Raw genomic sequence first — 20,646 nt, 5'->3', positions numbered from 1 at the left:
TTTTTACTTCAAAGGGGAGCTCCAAACTTTTAGCCTAATCACCTTCATTTCTACTGTGTCAGGATTAGATGTCTTGGTTGGGGGTGGACATACAGAAGATTTCTAAAAGTTTGTTTGTTTGTTTGTTTTGGTTTTTTGTTTTACAAGGCAGTTTCTCTGTGTAGACTTTGGAGCCTGTTCTGGAACTCTCTCTGTAGACCAGGCTAACCTTGAACTCACAGAGATCCACCTGCCTCTGCCACCCCAGTGCTGGGATTAAAGGTGTGTGTCACCACCACCTGGCTAGAATAAAAGTTGTAAAAAAATATTTTATTTATGTGTTTGTGGTACCCGTGTGAGTTTATGTGTGCTAAGGGGTGTCGAATACCCTGGAACTGGAATTATAGGTGGTTGTGAGCTGTCTGATGTTGATGCTGGGAACCAAATCTAGGTACTTTGCAAGAGCAGCAAGCACTCCTAACCAATGAGTCAGCTCTCAAGCCTCCAGAAAAGGCTTTTGGAAGAACATTAAATAAAAGGTTGTAAATTAAAAAAAAAGATTGTAGTGTATAATAGGGAAGCATTACATTTATGAGTGCTGTACAAGGTGATAAGTTGTCATACAATGTCCTTTGTGGCAGTATACTAATATCACTTTTACTGTTTTCTTTCTTTTAGCTTTGAACTTAAATATTTCCTATATTTTTAATGGTGACAGCGAGTAGACATTGCAAATAAAGCAAGAAACAGCTAATGTTTATGTTTCTGATACTCACATTAAGATTGATAGTTGAGAGATAAGAAGAATGGAGGGAAGAAGAAAGAAAGATGGCTCAGTGGATAAAAGGACTAGCCACAAGCTTAACAGCCCAGTTCAGCCCCCTGAACCCATGTAAAAAGTTGAGTGCAGCAGTACTCACCTATAATCCCAGCACTGCTACAGCAAGATGGATGGTGAAGACAGGAGAATGGCCTGTGAACTTGAGGGCCAGCTAGCAGCTAGCCTGGAGTAAGCAGTAGAGTAACAGAAATGAGAGAGAAGACAGAGATGTTTTGTTGAATTGGTAGTTTTGGTTTGGGAAATAGCACAGAAAAAGTAAGAACTGAACCCTGTAAAACAACCCACTAAACAACCCTCACCAAAAGAAGGCCTTGCTTCTAGTTACAGTGAAACTGGGTCTCACACCAATAGTGCTGTGGTTTTTTCACCTTATTCCTGAACTATGGCCAGGGGGGTGGGGTGCGGAGTGACATCATGGCCTGCCTGCTTGTAGATGTGCTGACTTCAGGTCAGATAGGGTCTGGGTTCTGCATTGCCGTATTTACAGCCTTGGCTTTGATAGCAAGAAAATGGCAGACTGTACCAGACCCTGTGGTTATCCTTTGTGATCCATTTTGATTTTTAGTTTTCTCTTTCTCCTGTTAGCTGCCTGTGAGGTAGAGTTGCCTCTGTTGATAAAGAGCAGATACAGAAGTTCACATCCAAACCTGAATAGCCATTTTTAACTCGAAACACTTTTCCTAGAGTTGATGCGCCAGAATCCTTCCCTTATTTGGTGCCTTAAATCTGAAGCTTGCATGAGGTTGCCAGTGCTCCCTGTATGCTGGTTACTTGCTTTTTGGTGCCCACAGCAGAGTAGTTAATAAAATCATCTTTGTAACCATATCTGACTTTAGAGTAAAGCTTCATTCTCCCTTGGTTCTTAGGTTCTTTCTTCTCCCTTTCCTGAGAGGTTTAGGCTTTTTTTTTTTTTTTTTTTTTTTTTTTTTGTATTATGATAGGTGGGTGGGCAGAGGTTGTGTTTGCAGATGTTTTTGTCTGAGTTGTTTATAGTCCCTTGATGATAGCATGTGTGTATACTTACATTCTTTGACTCTTGAAGACATTTTTCCTTATTAATCATCAGATTATGGATTTTCCCAGGACAGATGTTGGGTTTTTAAGAATTTGTTTCATTGTTGCTGAAAGTTTAAGAGCTCAAGGTTGGAGCAAACTGTTTGCATTTTCCTCAGGCAGTTGCTTAGTTTCCTCATCTGTAGCCTGAAAAGTAGTACTTGCCTCACAGATCGGCTGAGGGTTAAATAAATAGTGCATATAAAGTGCTTAGAGCATTGCCTTATGTTTTGAAGTCTCTATAGAACTTGTTATTATGATTGAATAGGACATACTTGCTTTTGTTAGGAAAACTTAAACACTAATGTCTGAACTGAATTGTGTCTAAGTATCTATTTTTATTATTATTTATTATTATTATTATTTTTAAATTTATTTATTTATTATGTATACAATACTCTGTTTGTGTCTGCAGACCAGAAGAGGGCAGCAGACCTCATTACAGATGGTTGTGAGCCACCATGTGGTTGCTGGGAATTGAACTCATGACCTTTGGAAGAGCAGGCAATGCTCTTAACCCCTGAGCCATCTCTCCAGCCCCCTATTATTATTATTATTATTATTATTGTTGTTGTTGTTGTTGTTGTTGTTGTTGTTGTTATTATTGGTTTTTCAAGACAGGGTTTTCTGTGTATCCTTGGCTATCCTGGAACTCATTTTGTAGTCCACGCTGGCCTTGAACTCACAGATCCTCTTGCCCTTGCCTCCTAGGTGTGCACCACTATCACTCAGCAAGTATTTTTAACTCTTGAGTATAGTACCAACTTAGGTTGGGAACTGTGCCCAAGAATCTAAAAGGTGAAATTCAATAATCAGGTGTTAGGACATGTTGCTTTCTATATGGGTGGGTTCCAGAGCTGGGCAGAATAATAGAGCATTGGATAGACAGACTCCAGTCCTTTGTTTCCACTGGGCTATGTTTGAGCTCCTGAGTGTTTTCATTGTTCTTGCCATAAGGCAGCCCAGAAATTATAGAGGGATACCAATCTTTCGAGTCAGTTCTTCTTATCCATCTCTCCATTTATCCTGGGTTATAAAAATGAATTGTTCACTAAAGGAACAGTTCACAGTCTAGACCAGTGGTTTTCAACCTTCTTAATGGTGCAACCCTTTAATACAGTTCCTCCTGTTGTGGTGCCCTCCAGCCAATAATAATAATAATAATAATAATAATAATTTATTTCAGCTTTTTCTTTTTAAAATTTATTTATTTATGTTTGAGTGCTCTATCTGCATATACACCTGGAGGCCAGAAGAGGGCATCAGATCCCATTATAGATGGTTATGAGCCACAATGTGATTGCTGCGAATTGAACTCAGGACCTGGAAGTTTCAGTGTTATTAACCGCTGAGCCATCTCTCCAGCCTCATAAAATTATTATTGTTGCTACTTCATAACTGTAATTTTGCTACTGTTAGAACCATAATGTAAATATCTGTGTTTTCTGTGGGCTAAGGCAAACCACGTCTTGAGAACCACTGAACTAGAGTCACAATGTCAAGGAAATGTAATAGCTGTTTTAATTAGTGACAAAGAAATAAAATGAAAATAGCTTTCTCAGTCACACTAGCTATTCATAAAGTGTTTAATACTCCCATGTAGTTAGAGCATACACGATGGGAGGGGGATGATGTGTACGCCATGGTACACTGTGGAGGTCAGAGGACAACTTTGTGGAGTCACTTTGCTCTTTTTACCTTTACATGGGTTCTGGGGATGAACTTGTTGCTAAGCTTGTACTCAAGTGCCTTTATTTACTAAGCCATCTCCCAGGTTGAGGTTTTATTCTGATGTGAATTGTGATCATTTTGTAGCTCAGTCATTTGGACTGGAACACAGCAGATGAAACTATTACTATAGATCAGGAATCTATATCTTGATAGAATTCTTTTCTTTTGGATATCTTGGTTTGTGTTCTGCCTAAATACCCTAAGAAAAGATGATTTATGTTCTCAGAGATGGTTACAGACAGTGGTAAGTGTGCACTTTCCTTGGAGCATTAATGTTAATAGTGCACTGTTTGTTGTTGTAGCTTTGTGTTTGCGTGCCTATCCGTGTATATTATGTGAACAACATATTCAATCTGTTAAATCTGTAATAGGTTTTCAGTAGCCACTTAGTATATGTGCTTTAAGATCTAAGCACCATGCTAGGTCATATAAAGACATTAAAAGGAGACTAGCTGGGCGGTGGTGGCGCACGCCTTTAATCCCAGTATTTGGAAAGCAGAGGCAGGCTGATCTCTGTGAGTTTGAGGCCAGACTCAAGAGCTAGTTCCAGGACGGGCTCCAAAGCTACAGAGAAACCCCTGTCTCGAAAAACCAAAAAAAAAAAAAAAAAAAAAAAAAAAAAGGAGACTAGACAGTTGGTTACAAGCACTTAACTGCTTCTCTGGAGGACCTGGGTTCAGTTCACAGAACTCACATGACTGCTTACAACAATTTGTATGTTTCAGGGGATCTGATGCCTTTTCTGGTATCTTTGGGTGTCAGGCATGCATGTGATGTACATACATGCATACATATGTATGTAGTACATACAAGCAAAACACTAATGCATATAAAATAAGTAAGCCCTGAGAAAAACATGGAAAGGAAATAAAATAATTCCTAATTTATCTCTTAAAAATTACTTCAGTATTGCAATTCGTTTGTCTCTTTTTGAAGACTTCTTCATGGCTTTGGGCTTCTGCAGTTGGCTTTGTGGAGCTACAGCCATTGGACTTATGGATAGGAACCATAGTTGTCTGTGTGGAGTGATCCTCTGACTCTATTGCAAACAGTAACAACATAGCCTCCTGCCTTTAATACTCATCCAATCCTGAAGACCCTAAATTTTCTTTTGTCTTTTTATATTAAGATTTATTTATTATGTATACAGCATTCTGCCTCCATGTATGCCTGCATGCCAGAAGAGGGCAACAGATCTCATTATAGATGGCTGTGTGCCACTATGTGGTTATTGGAAATTGAACTCAAGACCTCTGGAAGAGCAGCAAGTGCTCTTAAACTCTGAGCCAGTCCCAACCCTTATTTTCTAGTAACCAGAATGACCTTTAGAAATACAGCTTTGCTTATGTCACTTCCCTGTTTAAGACACTTCATGGGCCTTAAGGTCAAACTCTCTGTCAAGAATTTCTATAGCTTGTCCTTGCCTGCTTTACCTAGTTCTGTAGAATCACTAACCTTGCTGAGTAGTGGTGGCTCATGCCTTTAATTCCAGCACTCGGGAGGCAGAGGCAGGAGGATCTCTGTGAGCTCAAGGTCAGCCTGGTCTACAGTACTAGTTCCAGGACAACTAGGGCTATTACATAGAAAAACACCGACTAGAAACAACAGCAGCAAAAATCATTTACCTTGCCATGGTAACCTGCAATATATTACTCTTGGGACCATCACTTCTGCTGTTTTGTTGATGATGATGATGATGATGATGATGATGTGTGTATGTCTGCAGGTCAGAAGAGGGTACCAGGCCTCATTACAAATGGTTGTGAGCCACCATGGGGTTGCCAGGAATTGAACTCAGGACCTTTGGAAGAGCGGGCAATGCACTTAACCACTGAGCCATCTCTCCATCCCCCTGCTGTTTTGTTTATTACACACTGAATCGGGACTACTTATCTCCTCCAATACCAACTACTTGCCTTCAGATTTTAAATTCAGAATACTTCTTGAGCCATTTTTTTTAATACTTCTACTGTTTATACCAGTAGTGTCCTACTTTTCGCAGTCATGATTTCTACCTTCTTCATGGTTTGTATGTGGTGTTTAGAATATAGAGGGTACGTGGTGAGTTTCTGTTGAGTGGTGAGTAAATAGATTAATGAATATATTGACAGTATGAGAAGAACCTCACCGTCTTACACTCTTTCAATATATTCTTTTACAAGATAGATTTGTGTTATGTGCCCACAAGGAACTTTTATCTGGTTCCCTGCCTGAAGACAACATAGACTCAAGGTGTTTCAGCTTCCTACTGTCTGGGTAGATGAGGCATGAGAGTTCCCAGACGTTGAGAGAGGTGAGTCAGAAAGAAAAGTCATTCAGAAAGTAAGCCAGTCAGAGTAACAGTGCTGCCCTTTGTCTGAACTTTCTCTTTTTCTAGATACCTTGAGATTCTAAACTTGGTGACACTTTTGAGTAGCTTACTATAGATTGTCAAACCAGAGTATAGGGACTCATAATCTTAATCTGATCTTTTCCCTTGCTTGGGGATGCTTTTAAGATGTTCAGGAGGCATCTGGCCTAAGTGTCTTCTCTTTTTACCCTGCCACTTAACTCTATAGTGGCTTCTAAAGTAGAAGTCCAGACAGAACTCTGTTTAGTTTTTGGTAGTTTTGGAGGAATGCTATAAATGAGGAGTTTTCCTGAAGTGGTGAGAGGTGGGTAGTATTGGAATACCCTCAGAGGAAGGGTTAGTTCAGTCACACTCTTCATTGTTATCTGTCTTTGCTTCGTAGCACATGAGAGCCATTGTTTCCAAGGTATGTGTGTTAATCTTCAGGCATTGTGTGTATCTAGAAAAGCTGACACCACTATTACTTGTACTCCAGATATTAATGGGCCATATGTCCTTTGCTGCAGCTATTCAGCTCTATTTTTATTGAGGTGGAGCATCTGTAGACAACATGTCAAAAATGCAGGTGAACTTGTCTCATTCATTTATTGAGACAAGAGCTTAGCGTCTTGCCCTAGCTGGATAGGCACTTCCTATATAGAGCAGGATGACCTCCAGTTCTTGATTCTTAACCTCTGCCTCCTCAGTGCTGATATTACAGGTGAGGGTCCTAGTAGCCAGCTAGTTAGTTATATTATTATCTGTGTATGTGTGTATGTTGTATTTATGTATACATGTTCATGTGTATGCAATGCACATGTGTGTATGTGGAGGCTGGAGATAGGTGCTGGGTGTCTTCTTCAGTTGTTCTCTTATTTGATTATTTATTTATTAGTCTGTTTGTATATACACGAATGCATGATAAGTATGTGTGCCATGACACACCTGTGGAAGTTAAAGGAGTCATGTCCTTCGACCTTATATGTGGGTTCTAGGAATTGAACTTAGTCAGGCTTGTACAACAAGCCCATTAGCTGAGCAGTCTCACCAGCCCTCCACCTTGTTTTGAGACAGGGTCTCTCACTGACTCATCTAGACTTGTTGGCCAGCTTGCCCAAGAAATTCCTTCTGACTCTCCAACACTGGAATTATAGATACACATTTCCATGCCTGGTTTAGTTTGTTTGTTTTTCAAGACAGACTTTCTCTGTGTAACAGTCTCCACTATTCTGGAACTAGGCTGCCCTGAAACTTACAGAGATCCACCTGCCTCTGCCTCCTGAGTGCTGCAATTAAAGACGTGCACCACTGCCTCCCAACCTAAGATAGAGTTTTTTTTAAAAAATTTGCTTGTTTGTCTGTTTATCTCTGTTTATTTAGTTATTTGAGGCAGTCTTGCTCTGTACTTCAGACAGACCGGAAACTCACTTTGTGGCCCAGTCAGACCTTGAACTTGTGTTTCTTCTGCCTCAGCTCCCTAAGTGCTCACTAAGTGGAATTTTCAGGGGTATAGTATTTACATGCAGGTCTGAAGTCAAGTTCATACACTTTTCATACATTGAAATATTCTTTAATTTTCTTTTTTTTCGCAATTTCTTTTTGTTTTTAGTTTGTGTACATTGGTGTTCTGCAGAATATATATGAGGGTATCAGATCCCCTAGAACTGGAATTATAGACAGTTGTGCTGGGAACTGAACCTGGGCTCTTTGAAAGAGTAGTGAGTGCTCTTAATCGCTGAGTCATCTCTCCAGTCCTTTTTAGATATTTTTCAGACGTTAAAATAATGTATCAAAGCCACTACATCATGAGATCCTCAACTTCTTCATCCCCAAATGTGAAAACTATTTATTTTATTTTATTTTATTTGTTTTGTTTTGTGTTTTGAGTCAGGGTGTTTTTCTGTAGCCTTGGCTGACCTAGAACTAGCTCTATATACCAGACTGGCCTTGAACCCACAGAGATCCACCTTCCTCTGCCTCTTGAGTGCTGGGATTAAAGGCATGTGCCACCACTATCCAGCATGAAAGTATTGAAGAACTATGCAAAAACAAGTAACAAGATAGATTTGACCAGTAGGTCATAGTTCACTAACCCATTACATAGCCAGCCCACTGTTTCCCAAATCTGGATGTCTTTAAGAATTACTTGAAGACCTTCAGAAATGATGATTAAGAGCCTAATGTGGTAGCACACATTATTAATCTCAGCACTTGGGAGGCAGAGGAAGGCAGATCTCTGTGAGTTTACCTGATCTACAAAGCAAGTTTTAGGATAGCCAGAGAAACTCTGTCTGGTAAAACAAAAACAAACAAACAAAAAAGTTGCTCAGGTAAAGCTGAATAGATGGCTCACTTGGTAAAAAAGCATCTCCGCAAGCAATGAAGACCTGATTTCAAGTCCCAAGAACCCACGTAAAAACTGAGTATGATATCAAAGCTTATGTAATAGTAGCACTCCTACAGGGAGAGAGAATGGGCCAACTAACCTGGTGTCTGCATCCAAAAATGTCTGTCTCTAACATGATAGTGAGGGCCAACACCCAAGGCACATGTGCATGCCCACAGAAAAGTGTATATAGGCACACAGACTTCATATAGACACAAAGAAATAATATTTTTCCATCTCCAGAGATGTGAAAGAAATAAAATGTAAAAAAGAATTTACCAAGGTAATATACATACACTTGGGATATGAAGTCATTCATACTTCTTAGTTTATGGTTAAAGGAAATTGTGATTTGCATATAGTTGCAAAGTAAATAAATGTCATAACTACAGTTTGAGTGTGGGTCTTTAGCTGGGCTTTGGAATCAGTGGTGGTTGTTCATACCATTCTGTCCTGTGTTTTCCTGGTGATAAACACACAAGCAGTAAATACAGAACAGTCATGTATCTTTGGCAAGCCTACCTGCCTGCCTGTCTTCCTCCCTCCCTACTTTCTTCCTTCCTTCTTCCCTCTCTCCCTCTAACCCCTTCCCCTCCCCCCTTCCTTCCGCCCTTCAGTGTAGATCAGAGACAACAACTTATATATGTTTCCTCGGTGCCACCTACTTCTACCTGCTGACCTATTTCACCTGCTGCTTTCTTTCTTTTTTGTTACAAGCTCTCATATAGTCCAGGCTGGTCTGAAACTTGGATGACCTTGAACTCCTGAGCCATCAACCTTTTGAGTGCTGGAATTATACATGCACCACTATAAACTTCTCTCTTTTCTTTATATCTATGCAGAGTTCCCATTTGCGATGTTGCTATGCACGCTTTATTAAAAAAATTATTTCAGATTATGTGTATTTGTGCGTATCTGTGTGAGTGTGAACATGTGCATGTGAATCCAGGTGTTCTCAGAGGCCAGAGGAGTTGCACCCTTTGGAGCTGGAATAGTTAATGAGCCATCTGATGTGGGTGCTGGGACTCTTAAGTTGACTTAGTCTATAAGTATAGTACCTTTTTTATTTTTTGAGACAAGGTTTCATACTATAGCCCAGACTGACTTCAAACTCATTAGCGAAGGCTGACATCAAATCCATGTTGACCCACCCTTCTTCCTTAACCTAGAGTGCTGGGATTTTAGGTGGGAACTACCATATTCAGCCCAGGTTTATTGTTTGGTTGTTTTTGAGACAGAGGTTTTTGTTTGTTTGTTTGTTTTGGTTTGGTTTGGTTTTTCGAGACAGGGTTTCTTTGTAGCTTTGGAGCCTGTCCTGGAGCTAGCTCTTGTAGACCAGGCTGGCCTCGAACTCACAGAGATCTGCCTGCCTCTGCCTGGGCTGGGATTAAAGGCATGCGCCACCACTACCCGGCCTTGTTTTTTGTTTAAGATATATTTATTTTGTATACAGTGTTCTGCTTGCACATATGCCTGCAGGCCAGAAGATGGCGCTGGATCTCATTATAGATGATTGTGAGCCACCATGTGGTTGCTGGATATTGAACTCAGGACTTCTAGAAGAACAGCCAGTGCTCTTAACCTCTGAGTCATCTCTCTAGTCCAAAGAGACAGTTTTAAAAGTACTAGTTCAACTTAATTTTCTTGGCGAGATTTCTTTGTTGTTGTGTTTAACATGGGATTTCATGTAGCCAACTGGCCTCAAATTTCCTATGTAGCAAAAGATAACCTTAAACTCATGATCCTTCTGCTTCTACTCATGAAGGACAAGGACAGCAGGTGTGTACCATTATGATTACCTGGCTTTAGAATTCTTTTATTTGTATTTTAATCTTTTCACTTATGAGCTAGGCAATGTTACTAATAGAAACTCTGTTTTATAGTGTGTGTGTATGGAAGAGTGACAATACAAATGTGTAACAAATCTGTTCCCTCTGGGTAGCATGCTTTCCCTCAGGTACACCCACATTTTTGCTTCCTTTTCTAATTAAATTGATTTTGGTGATAACAAAATGGAACAAAAGTTAGGGTAGCAGATACTTTAGTCTGAAATAAAACATTAGTTCTCAAGGTCAGGAAGAAAGAGAAACGAAAGAGAAAGTGTACGTATACTTTTAAAGTTCTCTTTAAAAAACAACAACTCTGCATGATGGTGTACACCTTTAATCCCAGGGCTCCTGGCAGAGGCAGGTGAATCTCTGTGACTTCCAGGACAGCTACTGTGTCTCAAAAACAAACAAAGCCAACAAATCAACAAAAAAAGTTCTCCAAAATTACCTTTATTTCCTTTAGTTGAAAAATTATGCCAGTGAGACCTTTATTTATTTTTTCTTTACTAGATGCAGTTAAAATACAATAGTAGTGCCTGGCAGTGGTGGCACACACCTTTAATCACAACATTTGGGAGGCAGAGGCAGGTGGATCTCTGAGTTTGAGGCCAGCCTGGTCTGCAGAGCAAGTTACAGGACAGCCAGGGCAACACAGAGAAACCCTGTCTTGGGAAAAACAACAACAACAATAAAAGCAATATATAATATATATATATATAATAGTAGCAAATGTAGATTCAAGTGGTTAGGTAGACTTTATTTGTCTATCTTAAGAAAGTCCCTTTAGGAAGTATGGGTAATGACAGGTTGTTCCAAAATCACTTGGGTGTTTTACTTTATTCCAGGAGCTTTCTGGTTCACTGTTTCCTATCCATTCAGTAAAAAATAAATAAGTAAATAAATAAATAAAATCAAAGCAAAATTGTATTGCTTTTCATTTGTTCTCATTCACTCCCCATTGAGTCAGTTCACAAGTTTTTTTTCCTGAAGTTAAGAGAAGGAAAATTGTGCTTAGAGTCTGAAGACCCGGATTCAAATTCTAACCCTCCCTCCTCTTTAAAGCAGCTTACATCCTAGGCTTGCCTTAGAGCTCAAGGGATAACTTTAGGCTTGAATTAGTGGACTACTGATACTTCTTTTCCTACTAAAATACCCTTTGCATGTAAATATAAGTAATTTATAGAGGATTGTTTGATAGTTGTGAGAAGAGAAAAAACTATGCTAAAATAAGAATAGAGAATGTATATTTTTACCCCTCTATTTGAAATTATTTCATACTTGTAGAATGGTTCTAAGTAACGGGGTGGGTGTGGTGCTTGCCTAGAATTCCAGCATTGAGGAGGTGGAGGCAGGAAAATTGCAAATTCGAGGCCAGTCTGGACCTTTATAGCAAGACTAGGTCTGAAGGGATGGGGGAAGGAACTTAGGGAATTTGGATCAGTTCCCTAAGATACCACACAACAGCAGGTAAATAAATGGTCTGGGAAGACTTAAATGCAAGTCTGTTTGATGGGAAGGCACTCTCTGTTTACACCATCCTTCTCTCCTACAAGATCCTGAGAGCTGTACTCTGTTCAAGGTTTTTGCTGCTAATTTTGATAAAACGATTGGTAAAACCTTTCCCACTGTCCCTGGTCTTGACATAGCATGTTGTAACTGGCTTGAACTTTTAAACCACACACATCATCATTTCGCTTTTTAATGGCTGTTCAGTGTAATTCACTTAAGGCAGAAATAAAATGGAAGTTTATTTGCCAGGTTAGATGTTGAAATCATTGTTATATCTCATTTCTGTATGAGCTAGATAGAACTGCCATAATTTTAATGGTATTCTGTTTTTCAGGGTCATGACCCAGAAGTTTTTATTATTCTGTGGAAGTATACTATCCAGGGCTGTTGGATTTGTTCCTTATTCTAGTAGTTACCCTCTTTATTTTTACATGTATTTATCTATTTATTTAGTGCATGGGGGGACTGATTGCATATCTGGAGATCAGAGAATAACTTGTGGGAGTTATTTCTTTTTCTACTATGTAGGTCCTGGGAATTGAGCACAGGCTGCTAGCCTTGGTGGCAGGCGCCTTCACCTATTAGCCATCTTGCTAATTTCCCACTTGTAATCAACATTTCTTAATTTTTTTCTGTAAGTTTTGAGGCAGGGTCTCACTATATAGCCCTGACTGTACTAGAACTCACTCTGTAGACCAGGCTGACCTTGAACTCACAGAGATGAATCCGCCCCTGCCTCCCCAGTGCTGGGATTATAGGTTTATACTGCCACTCTCAACAGAAGTCAATAGTCTCAACCCTCGCTTTTGACAGACTTTAGGATATTATTTCTAGGAGATAGAGAAGATAATGGGATTGGTTGTTTAAATTGTCTCTTTAAATTCAGTCTTCCCCCCTCATCTTTATTTCGCACAAAGGAATTATCTCAGTTTTGATTGAGATTTTTCTAGAATCTTTGAATCAAGATTACAAATTTGTGGCTCATAGGCTGCATGTGGCTAGCAAACAAGTTTGGGACTTATCTAATGTTCAGATAACTTTTATTTGTAGCTAATACTTAAAAGCCAGAGTATTTTACGTAAAACCCATATTCTCCTTTCCAGCTTGGTTTTACATAGAGCATTCGTTGGAACTAGAGAGTAACCACCAGAGGTTCCTGCTGTCACCACCAGCCTACTTTATGCCTGGTCTCTGTAGACACTCTAATCTTTAGCTCCAGACCCAGAACAGAACTCCAGTTTCAAAAGCTAGTACTTTATTTGATGAGCCACCTTGGTCGTGAATAACATAACCTTAGTTGTCAGAGACCTGCTTTCTTACATAGATATAAAATAGGTCATAAATAGAATCAGGAATTTCTCTAAAATCACTTACTTTATTCCTGTTAGAATTTTGTTTTCATTATTATGGAGCCAGTAGTGGTTTCTGGATCCCATAGAAAAGAGGAGGCTTTGTCGTTCTCTGTAACTTGCTCAGTTTAGATTCACTGCTTCCAAATCTGCACAGGGGTGCCACTGCCAGCAGAGGGTGCTGTCCACTCACTGAGCATTCTGTTAACCTTGGCTCAGCTGAACTGCAGCTGTTGGGCATGTGCCCTGGGTCTGCATGAGAGTTTGGGCATGTCCATTTGGTTCCCATCCCCAGTGCCCACCCCTCTAGACCCTGGCCAGGTTATTGTGTCACTGGGGACTGTATTCAGTAACAGGAAACTGGGGAAAGTTTAATTGTTTTCTCCTCTCCCTTTTTCCCATGCAGCTGAACAAAAGGTTCATCCTCAGTTTTCTCCATGCCCATGGGAAGCTGTTTACCCGGATTGGGTAAGTGTGCAGGATGTTTATTTTATTTCCCTACATTACAAGTCATTTTGGAATTTAATATTGTTAGCAACTAGCCTGTGTTTGTAACTGAGGGCACAGGGTGTGAATTCTCAGAGGCCTCCACCTTCCCTTCACTCTCTTTCCTACTGTGTTCATGAAGTTTGAGAGATACCACTTCCTATCTTTGCTTCTTTTTTCTCTTTCTTTCCTAAAACTTTCTTTAAAGACAGTGTTTTCCCAGCCGTCTCTCCTAGTCCCCTTGGTTTTCTGCTGCTACTGTCTTCCAGTTAGCCCCCAGTGAGTCTGAGATAGTTATTCTGCATCCCCGGCTGCAGCTTCCAGGGGTCCTCCTTGAGGAAAAGCTATCTTCTTATTTCTCCTCAAAAACAAGAGTAATACTTGCCTTCCTTTGTGTTATGACCCGACTCCCTTCCTGTGTGCTCCATCTGCTGTGCCACATTGCTGATCTCAGTAAACCCCAAATCCTCCATGGATTTACCTGTCCATGGGAAGTTCCAGAGAAGGGAGTCTGTGCACACACTTAGTACTTCCCCGCTAAGTCCCTGGGAAGAGTTTTGTGTATTTCTCTGGTGCATCAGAAGAGTTTTTCCTGATGTCATCCAAAAGCTTCTTATCAAAGGAGATGTCTCTGTGTAGGACCTCCCTGAGTAAAGGGCATTGAAGAGAAGAAGCCGCAGCCCTTCCAGACAGGTCTGCTGCTTGAGTTTTGTTTGATTGGTTTTGTCTTTTTTGAGACAGGGTTTCCTGCCCAGGCTGGCTTAGAATTTGGTGACCTTCCTGCCTCAGCTTCTTAAGTGCTGGAATTCCCAAGTGTACCAGCATACTTGGATTCCTGTTGGGTTTTAATCTTTTCTGAATTAGAAGTTTTATTGGGAGCTGCCCTTTGAGGTGATTGGCTTCACATTGCAAATCTCCTGTTTTCCTTTTCCTTTTTACCATGAACTTGTAAGTTTATCTGTAGTGCTATAGGTTTCCTTTGGGAAAATAAGAGTCATGTCAGTTTCCACATACTTTTCTATTTACTCTTTTGAGATCCTAAAAGGCTTTGTCCTGCTTCAAAAACCATTGCCCTATGAATTGTGGATAGCAGTGTGTTTCACGTGTACTGATTTGGCATCATCTTGGGCAAGAGTGACATTTATGGCCATTTCAAGGATATTTTAGATTTTGAAATGACTTGGGAAAATTGGAAAAATTCCAAAAGATAAAGAATCTCTACTACTAGAAATAAATGTGGAGTAATTTACTTGGTAAAAATAAACTACATATGTTAGTTACTTCTAACTTCTCCCTGGCACTGTCAGCATGTCCTCCAGTGGCAGAAGCTTTGTCCAGCTCAGTTGTATCCTGAGTGCTTGGTTAACAGTTGTATGAATGAAGAAATAAAGGATTATTAGAAAGAGAAGGGTTGGGAAAGACCAGAGAAAATTAATCTGATATTCCAGTAGGTTACTATAGATCTAAGCTGGTCACCAGTGAGTGCCAAAGCTGCAGTTAACGATGGTAGCTAGCATGTTTACTGTGGACTGGTGAAGGGATAAGATAGCAGTTGATGGTTTTCCTATTACCTGTTTATCTTTTATAGTTTACTCTCCTTTTCCCTCTTTCTTTCTTTCTTTCTTTCTTTCTTTCTTTCTTTCTTTCTTTCTTTCTTTTGTTCTTTCTTTCTCGCTTGCTTGCTTGCTTGCTTTCCTTCTTTTCTTTTTTCCTTCCCTTCCCTTCCCTCCCCTCCCCTTCCTTCCCCTTCTCTTTTCTTGCCTTTTTTCCTCCTCTCGTTTCCCCTATCCCTTTTTAGATAGCCAGAGTGTCCTGTAGTCCAGATAATTGAACTTCTGATCTTTCTGCAGCCAATTCCTAAATGCTGAGATTACAGGATATACAATCACACCCAACTCTCCCTTTTCCCTTTTATATTTGTTCTTTTGGTTTTTTTGTACCATGTTGTTTGTCTTTGTCAAGGTTTATGATAACCTGTATGTTGTAGCATCTTTCTACTACATGACAGTCACATACTCCAATCCCAAATTGTGATTAAAAATGTCTCCAGACAAGTGTTTGTTGGGAGCCAGAGTGCCCCCTGTGGAGACCTAGTTTTAGATTGTTTCTTGTCTATTAGAAACTTAGAATTTATTTCAATGTATGGTAAGATTATTTAAGATACGTTTTTATCAGATTAAGTGTTAATTATATTTTATTTCCTCTTTTAAAGTTTTCATATTTAAGCACAGATATTTTAAAGCAAGTTTGGCAAAGAGCCACAGTAATGCTTAAACAGCTAGAAAACGAGAGCTAAGGGTGTATGTAATTAGTTGACTTTTTTTTTCTGGCATAGCATTTAGTAAGACCTGAGTACAACTTCAGCACCAATAAAGACTGCATGTGGTGGCACTTCCCTATAATTCTGTCACTCAAGAGGTGGAGACAGAGGATCAGAAGTTCAAAGTCATCACTGGCTATATAGCAAGTTTTAGCCAGCCTGGCATGCATATGAAACTGTCTCAAAAAAGAGAGGGGGGGGGAGAAAGAAAGAAAGAGAGGAAGGGAGGGAGGGAGGGAGAGAAGAAGGAGGGAGGGAAGGTTTTCACAGAGGGAATATGTTTGGGAATTTCCTTCCCTGGAGGGTTTTTAAAAAGGAATAGATTATCTTATATCATTTGTTTGAGGTAGTTTACTTTGGCCTAGATTAATTTCCAGGATCTCTTTCTTTTGTTCTTGACAGTAACATCTGTTGTCAAAAAGTTAGTTAATCCATGGCTGATGAGATGGTTCAGTGGTCAAATCTGCTTGCCACAAGACTGATGACCTGAGTTCCATCCCCTGGGTCCACATGCTGGAAAGAGCTGACTCCTGCAATTTTTCTCTGACCTCCATACATGCATTGGGGCATATATACACCAACACACACACACACTGTTTTTTTGAAAAAAGAAGCCAGGAGGTAGTGGTGCACACCTTTAATTCCAGCACTTGGAATGCAGAAGTGGGTGGATCCTTGTAAGTTCGAGGCCAACCTGGTCTTCAGAGCAAATTCCAGGACAGCCAAGGCAACATAGAGAAACCCTGTCTTAAAAAAAGAAAAAAAGAAAGGAAGGGAGGGAGGGAAGGAAGGAAGGAAGGAAAGAAGGAAGGAAGGAAGGAAGGAAGGAAGGAAGGAAGGAAAGAAGGAAAAGATAGTTGATACAGTTTTATCTTTATAAACTGTGAAACATGGTCCTTTTCAATGAAGAAACTGTCTATCAATTCTAGGCATATTTCAATCCCTGTATGAGTATTCCGCTCATACTGTTTTTGAGATAAGAGGAAATTGAGCCCAACATTAATTCAGCAAGACAAAAACAGCAGTAACATTCCTATTGTTAAAAAGGAAGAAAAAAAATAGAGGCGGAAGAGATGGCTTATTGAGTGTTCTTGCACAGTCCCAATTCCCATGTAGCTCCAACTTCAGGGGGTTGAGTGACTTCTTCTGACTTCTGTGGACACCTACACACGCACACGCACGCACGTACAAATTAAAAAAAAATTTAAATCTTTAAGTTAAAACAAAAGAACTCTGTAAGCCTAGAAAAGCAACAAATGCAAGCTACATAAAACATCATGGACCAATGCCTAATTAGCAAGAAGATGTGAAATGTGGGAGGTGCTGAAAAAGAATTAAGACTGAAGAGATTGTAATGGAGACCAGCTGAGGGCACATGCTGTGCCTCCCTTTCCAGAAAAGCTCTGACACTACTCCTTTGGTTTAGGTCTTCTCTATGCCTGGGGTTCATGTTGTATCTGTATATACTTGAACACCTACTGTGTGCAAGGCAAATCTGCCTACTCTTGACACCAACTGGTTTTAATAAGATTAAATGCCAATAATTTTTTTAAATGCAAAGGGTAATTAGAAGGCCTCCAGAGTAAACAAGTCAGAAGATTTTGTACACTTCAGTCTCCTAGCAGTGGTTTAAATAGATTATAGCTGACAGTCATTCTAGTTTCTTTGTTATATAGAAGTATGATGCTTTCTTTCATCTCCACCCTGTGACATGGTTTAAGTAAAAGGAAAAAAAATGCTTCTGTGTTGTTCTAAGTTTTTAGAGAATTAAGAAGTTGAGAGTCAAGTTAGGATGCCTGATTCTTTTCTGTAGAGAATGTTGTCTGAGGGGTTGGGCCTGTCCTGTTAGTCACTGTCTGAGGCATTCTTGAGTCTGGGTCCCAGTGTTGTCTGAAAGATTGATCTTTTGAAACTGCCATTCAAATGAGACAAGGTGTCTCTAGAGATCACGTTAGCCACGTAAGTCAGTGAAGTACATGCTCTGAAAGTTATCTATCTTCTTAGGTTTGAAAGACTAGGAACTGAGTCCTCTTGGACTCTGGAAGAACAGTCAGTCAGGGTTGCCTGAAGGCTTCTGATAGATAGAAGATGTTTTTCCAGTGAGAAGCAGATCAGACCTGCACTTGGCCTCAGCTACGAGAGTTCAGAAACTGGCAACCTATAGACTCTTGAATTGTGACTACTGGAAAATTTTGTTTCCTATTATTGCCTTGGTTAAAGTTACTCACTTTAGTTTGTGTTTTCTTGCCTGGTCATTTTATTTGTACCAAGGTCTTGGAATTTAAAAAACAGTATATTTATTTTAGATTTTGAGTTCTTTAAAAATATTTTGATTTTAATTTATCTGTAAAATTACTAAATGTCTTTAAATACCAAACTCAGAAGTATTCATGATAGAGGAACTTTTTTAGTATTATACAATGTTCATTGTCAAATATTTAGAAAACTTAGCAAAAAGAAAAAATAAAAAGTAACTCATATTTGTGTTTTGTTTGTTTGTTTTCCTGGTACTATGTAGCTCTGGCTGTCCTGTGTAGATCAGGCTGGCCTCAAACTCACAGAGATCTGCCTGCCTCTGCCTCCTGATTGCTGGGAATAAAAGCACAAGCCGCTACATCTCTCTAAGTACTCATATTCTTTTTTTTCTTTTTCTTTTTAAGTACTCATATTCTTAAGAACCAACAGTCGCTGGATATTAAGTTCTTTGTATATTTTAGGGTCATTTTTGTGTGTATATATGAAGATAATCATATTAAACTGTTTTATAATTATTCACTGGATGTGTGTTTTCCCTCACATGGTTACAAAATCAATAGCAGCTTTACAGGCAGTGCTGCTGGAGATGCTTTTTGTTGTTGTTGGGTTTTTTTTTTCCCCGTTTTGTTTATTTGTCTCGCACTGTAGCCAGCTGTTCTTGAACTTCATAGCTAGCTGAGGCAGGCCCTGAACGTACAGCAGCCCTGCAGTCCTAGCCTATCAATTCTCCAGGTGCTGGATACTGCCACACCTGGACTCCAGGTGTCTGAGTGTTTTAGGTGCTTCTGACAGTTTCTCTGTTTCTCCTCTTCCCCCTTTATTGTTCTTACTCATGTTCTTCCTTCTTTTAAATTTTATAATTTTTCATAAGTAACATCCAAAAATTCTTACAAAACACAAAACTATAGCCAAGGTTAAAATTTCTGTCAACTCTATACCAACTCATCCCCACCTTCATACTGTGCTCTCCAAAGAGGGAACAGTGGACATTGGGTTATATGTACCTCAAAGCCTTTTTGTATACTTATATATGTGTATGTAAAAACAAAATTTTGTGGGCTTCACTCCCATTTTTGTTTGTTTTGTTTCTAGACAGGGTCTCACTATATAATAGCTCAGGCTAGCCTCAAACTCAACTGTCCTCTTTAACCTTTGCCTTCTCAGTCCTAACATTATAGACATGTGCCACCATGTACAGCTTTGGGTTTTGCATTCATGTGTGCATGCACACACACACACACACACACACACACGCACTTAAAAATATAGAAATAATATACTATCATTATGTCAGTTTTAGTATAATTTTTGTGATATGTAGATAAGGAGTAAAGATATTTCTCAAAGAAAAAGACATGAAACTACTTATAGTTTGAAACCAAAATCAAAAAGGAGTTTGGTTAAAAATCTGGGAAGCACAAGTCTCATTATTGAATCCTGGAGAGGTGGCCTTTTGGTTGTTTGTTTGAGACAGGATTTCTCTATTATAGTCCTGGCTGTTCTGGAACTCACTATATAGACCAGGATGGTCTTAAACTCACAGAAATTTTCCTGCCTCTGGAAAGGTGAGCTTCTATTTAATTTTAAATTTTAGAAATTTATTTCTTTATTTATTTTGAGATAGGGTTTCTCTGTAGCTTTGGAGCTGGTCCTGTCTTTAGACCAGGTTGTCCTCGAACTCACAGAGATCTGTCTGCCTCTGTATCCCAAGTGCTGGGATTAAAGGTGTTTGATGCCATGCCTGGCCCCAGTTTCTCTCTTTTCCAAAAAAATTATTTATTTATTTATTTATTTATTTATTTATTTATTTATTTATTATTTATACAATATTCTGTCTGTGTGTATGCCCTCAGGCCAGAAGAGGGCATCGGACCTCATTACAGATGGTTGTGAGCCACCATATGGTTGCTGGGAATTGAACTCAGAACCTTTGGAAGAGCAGGCAGTACCCTTAACCTCTGAGCCATCTCTCCAGCCCCCCAGTTTCTCTTTTTAAGATGGGGTCATGCCGGGCAGTGTGGCAAGCACCTTTAATCCCAGCAGAGGCAGACGGAGCTCTGTGAGTTCGAAGTCAGCCTGGTTTACAGAAGGAGTTCCAGGACAAGTTTTAAAGCTACAGAGAAACTCTGTCTCAAAGTGGGGTGAGGAAGCCATAGTCTCATTCAGTAGCCCTAACTGAGCTAGAACTTGCTCTGTAGATATGACCAACCTCAAACTCACAGAGATCTGCCTGTCTATGCCTCTTGAGTTCTGAAAAAGCTATATTCTCTTATATTTGATGTGAGAGACTAATTTATATTCTTACCCCTGATTCTTTTAATTATGTTGTGCTTATCAAAGAGCAGGTTTTTGCTTATTTGTTTGTTTTGTTTTAACTTTCTGAAAAAGAGAATGAACATTTGACCTGTACTCACATCAGACTTTAGTCTGACCCCTGGAGTGTTAATGGATCTGTTTCAGTTCCTACCCCAGGGAAGAGGCTTCCTCAGACACATGTCCCATGTGACACTTCTGTCCTGTCATTCTGCTGGCTCTCTGCTGCCTTTCAACACGGAGACACATGGCCTTGAAACTTGCC

General features: G+C 39.7%; 1 protein-coding gene across 3 annotated transcripts in view; it reads left to right on the top strand.

The window, feature by feature from the left end:
- The window catches only part of Smg6 (SMG6 nonsense mediated mRNA decay factor), a 240,939-nt gene that overhangs the window by 43,837 nt on the left and 176,456 nt on the right, over window positions 1-20,646 (top strand). For all 3 annotated transcript variants that reach the window (XM_038325034.2, XM_038325037.2, XM_038325035.2), the window contains exon 9: window positions 13,413-13,474. In XM_038325034.2, the coding sequence (XP_038180962.1) occupies window positions 13,413-13,474 (62 nt within the window). The remainder of the gene's footprint in view (window positions 1-13,412; window positions 13,475-20,646) is intronic.

The sequence above is a fragment of the Arvicola amphibius genome, chromosome 4, assembly GCF_903992535.2.
Source record: "Arvicola amphibius chromosome 4, mArvAmp1.2, whole genome shotgun sequence".
Lineage (NCBI taxonomy): Eukaryota > Metazoa > Chordata > Mammalia > Rodentia > Cricetidae > Arvicola > Arvicola amphibius.
The sequence above is the reverse complement of the archived record's forward strand: the minus strand, read 5'-3'. Positions and strand labels throughout refer to the sequence as shown.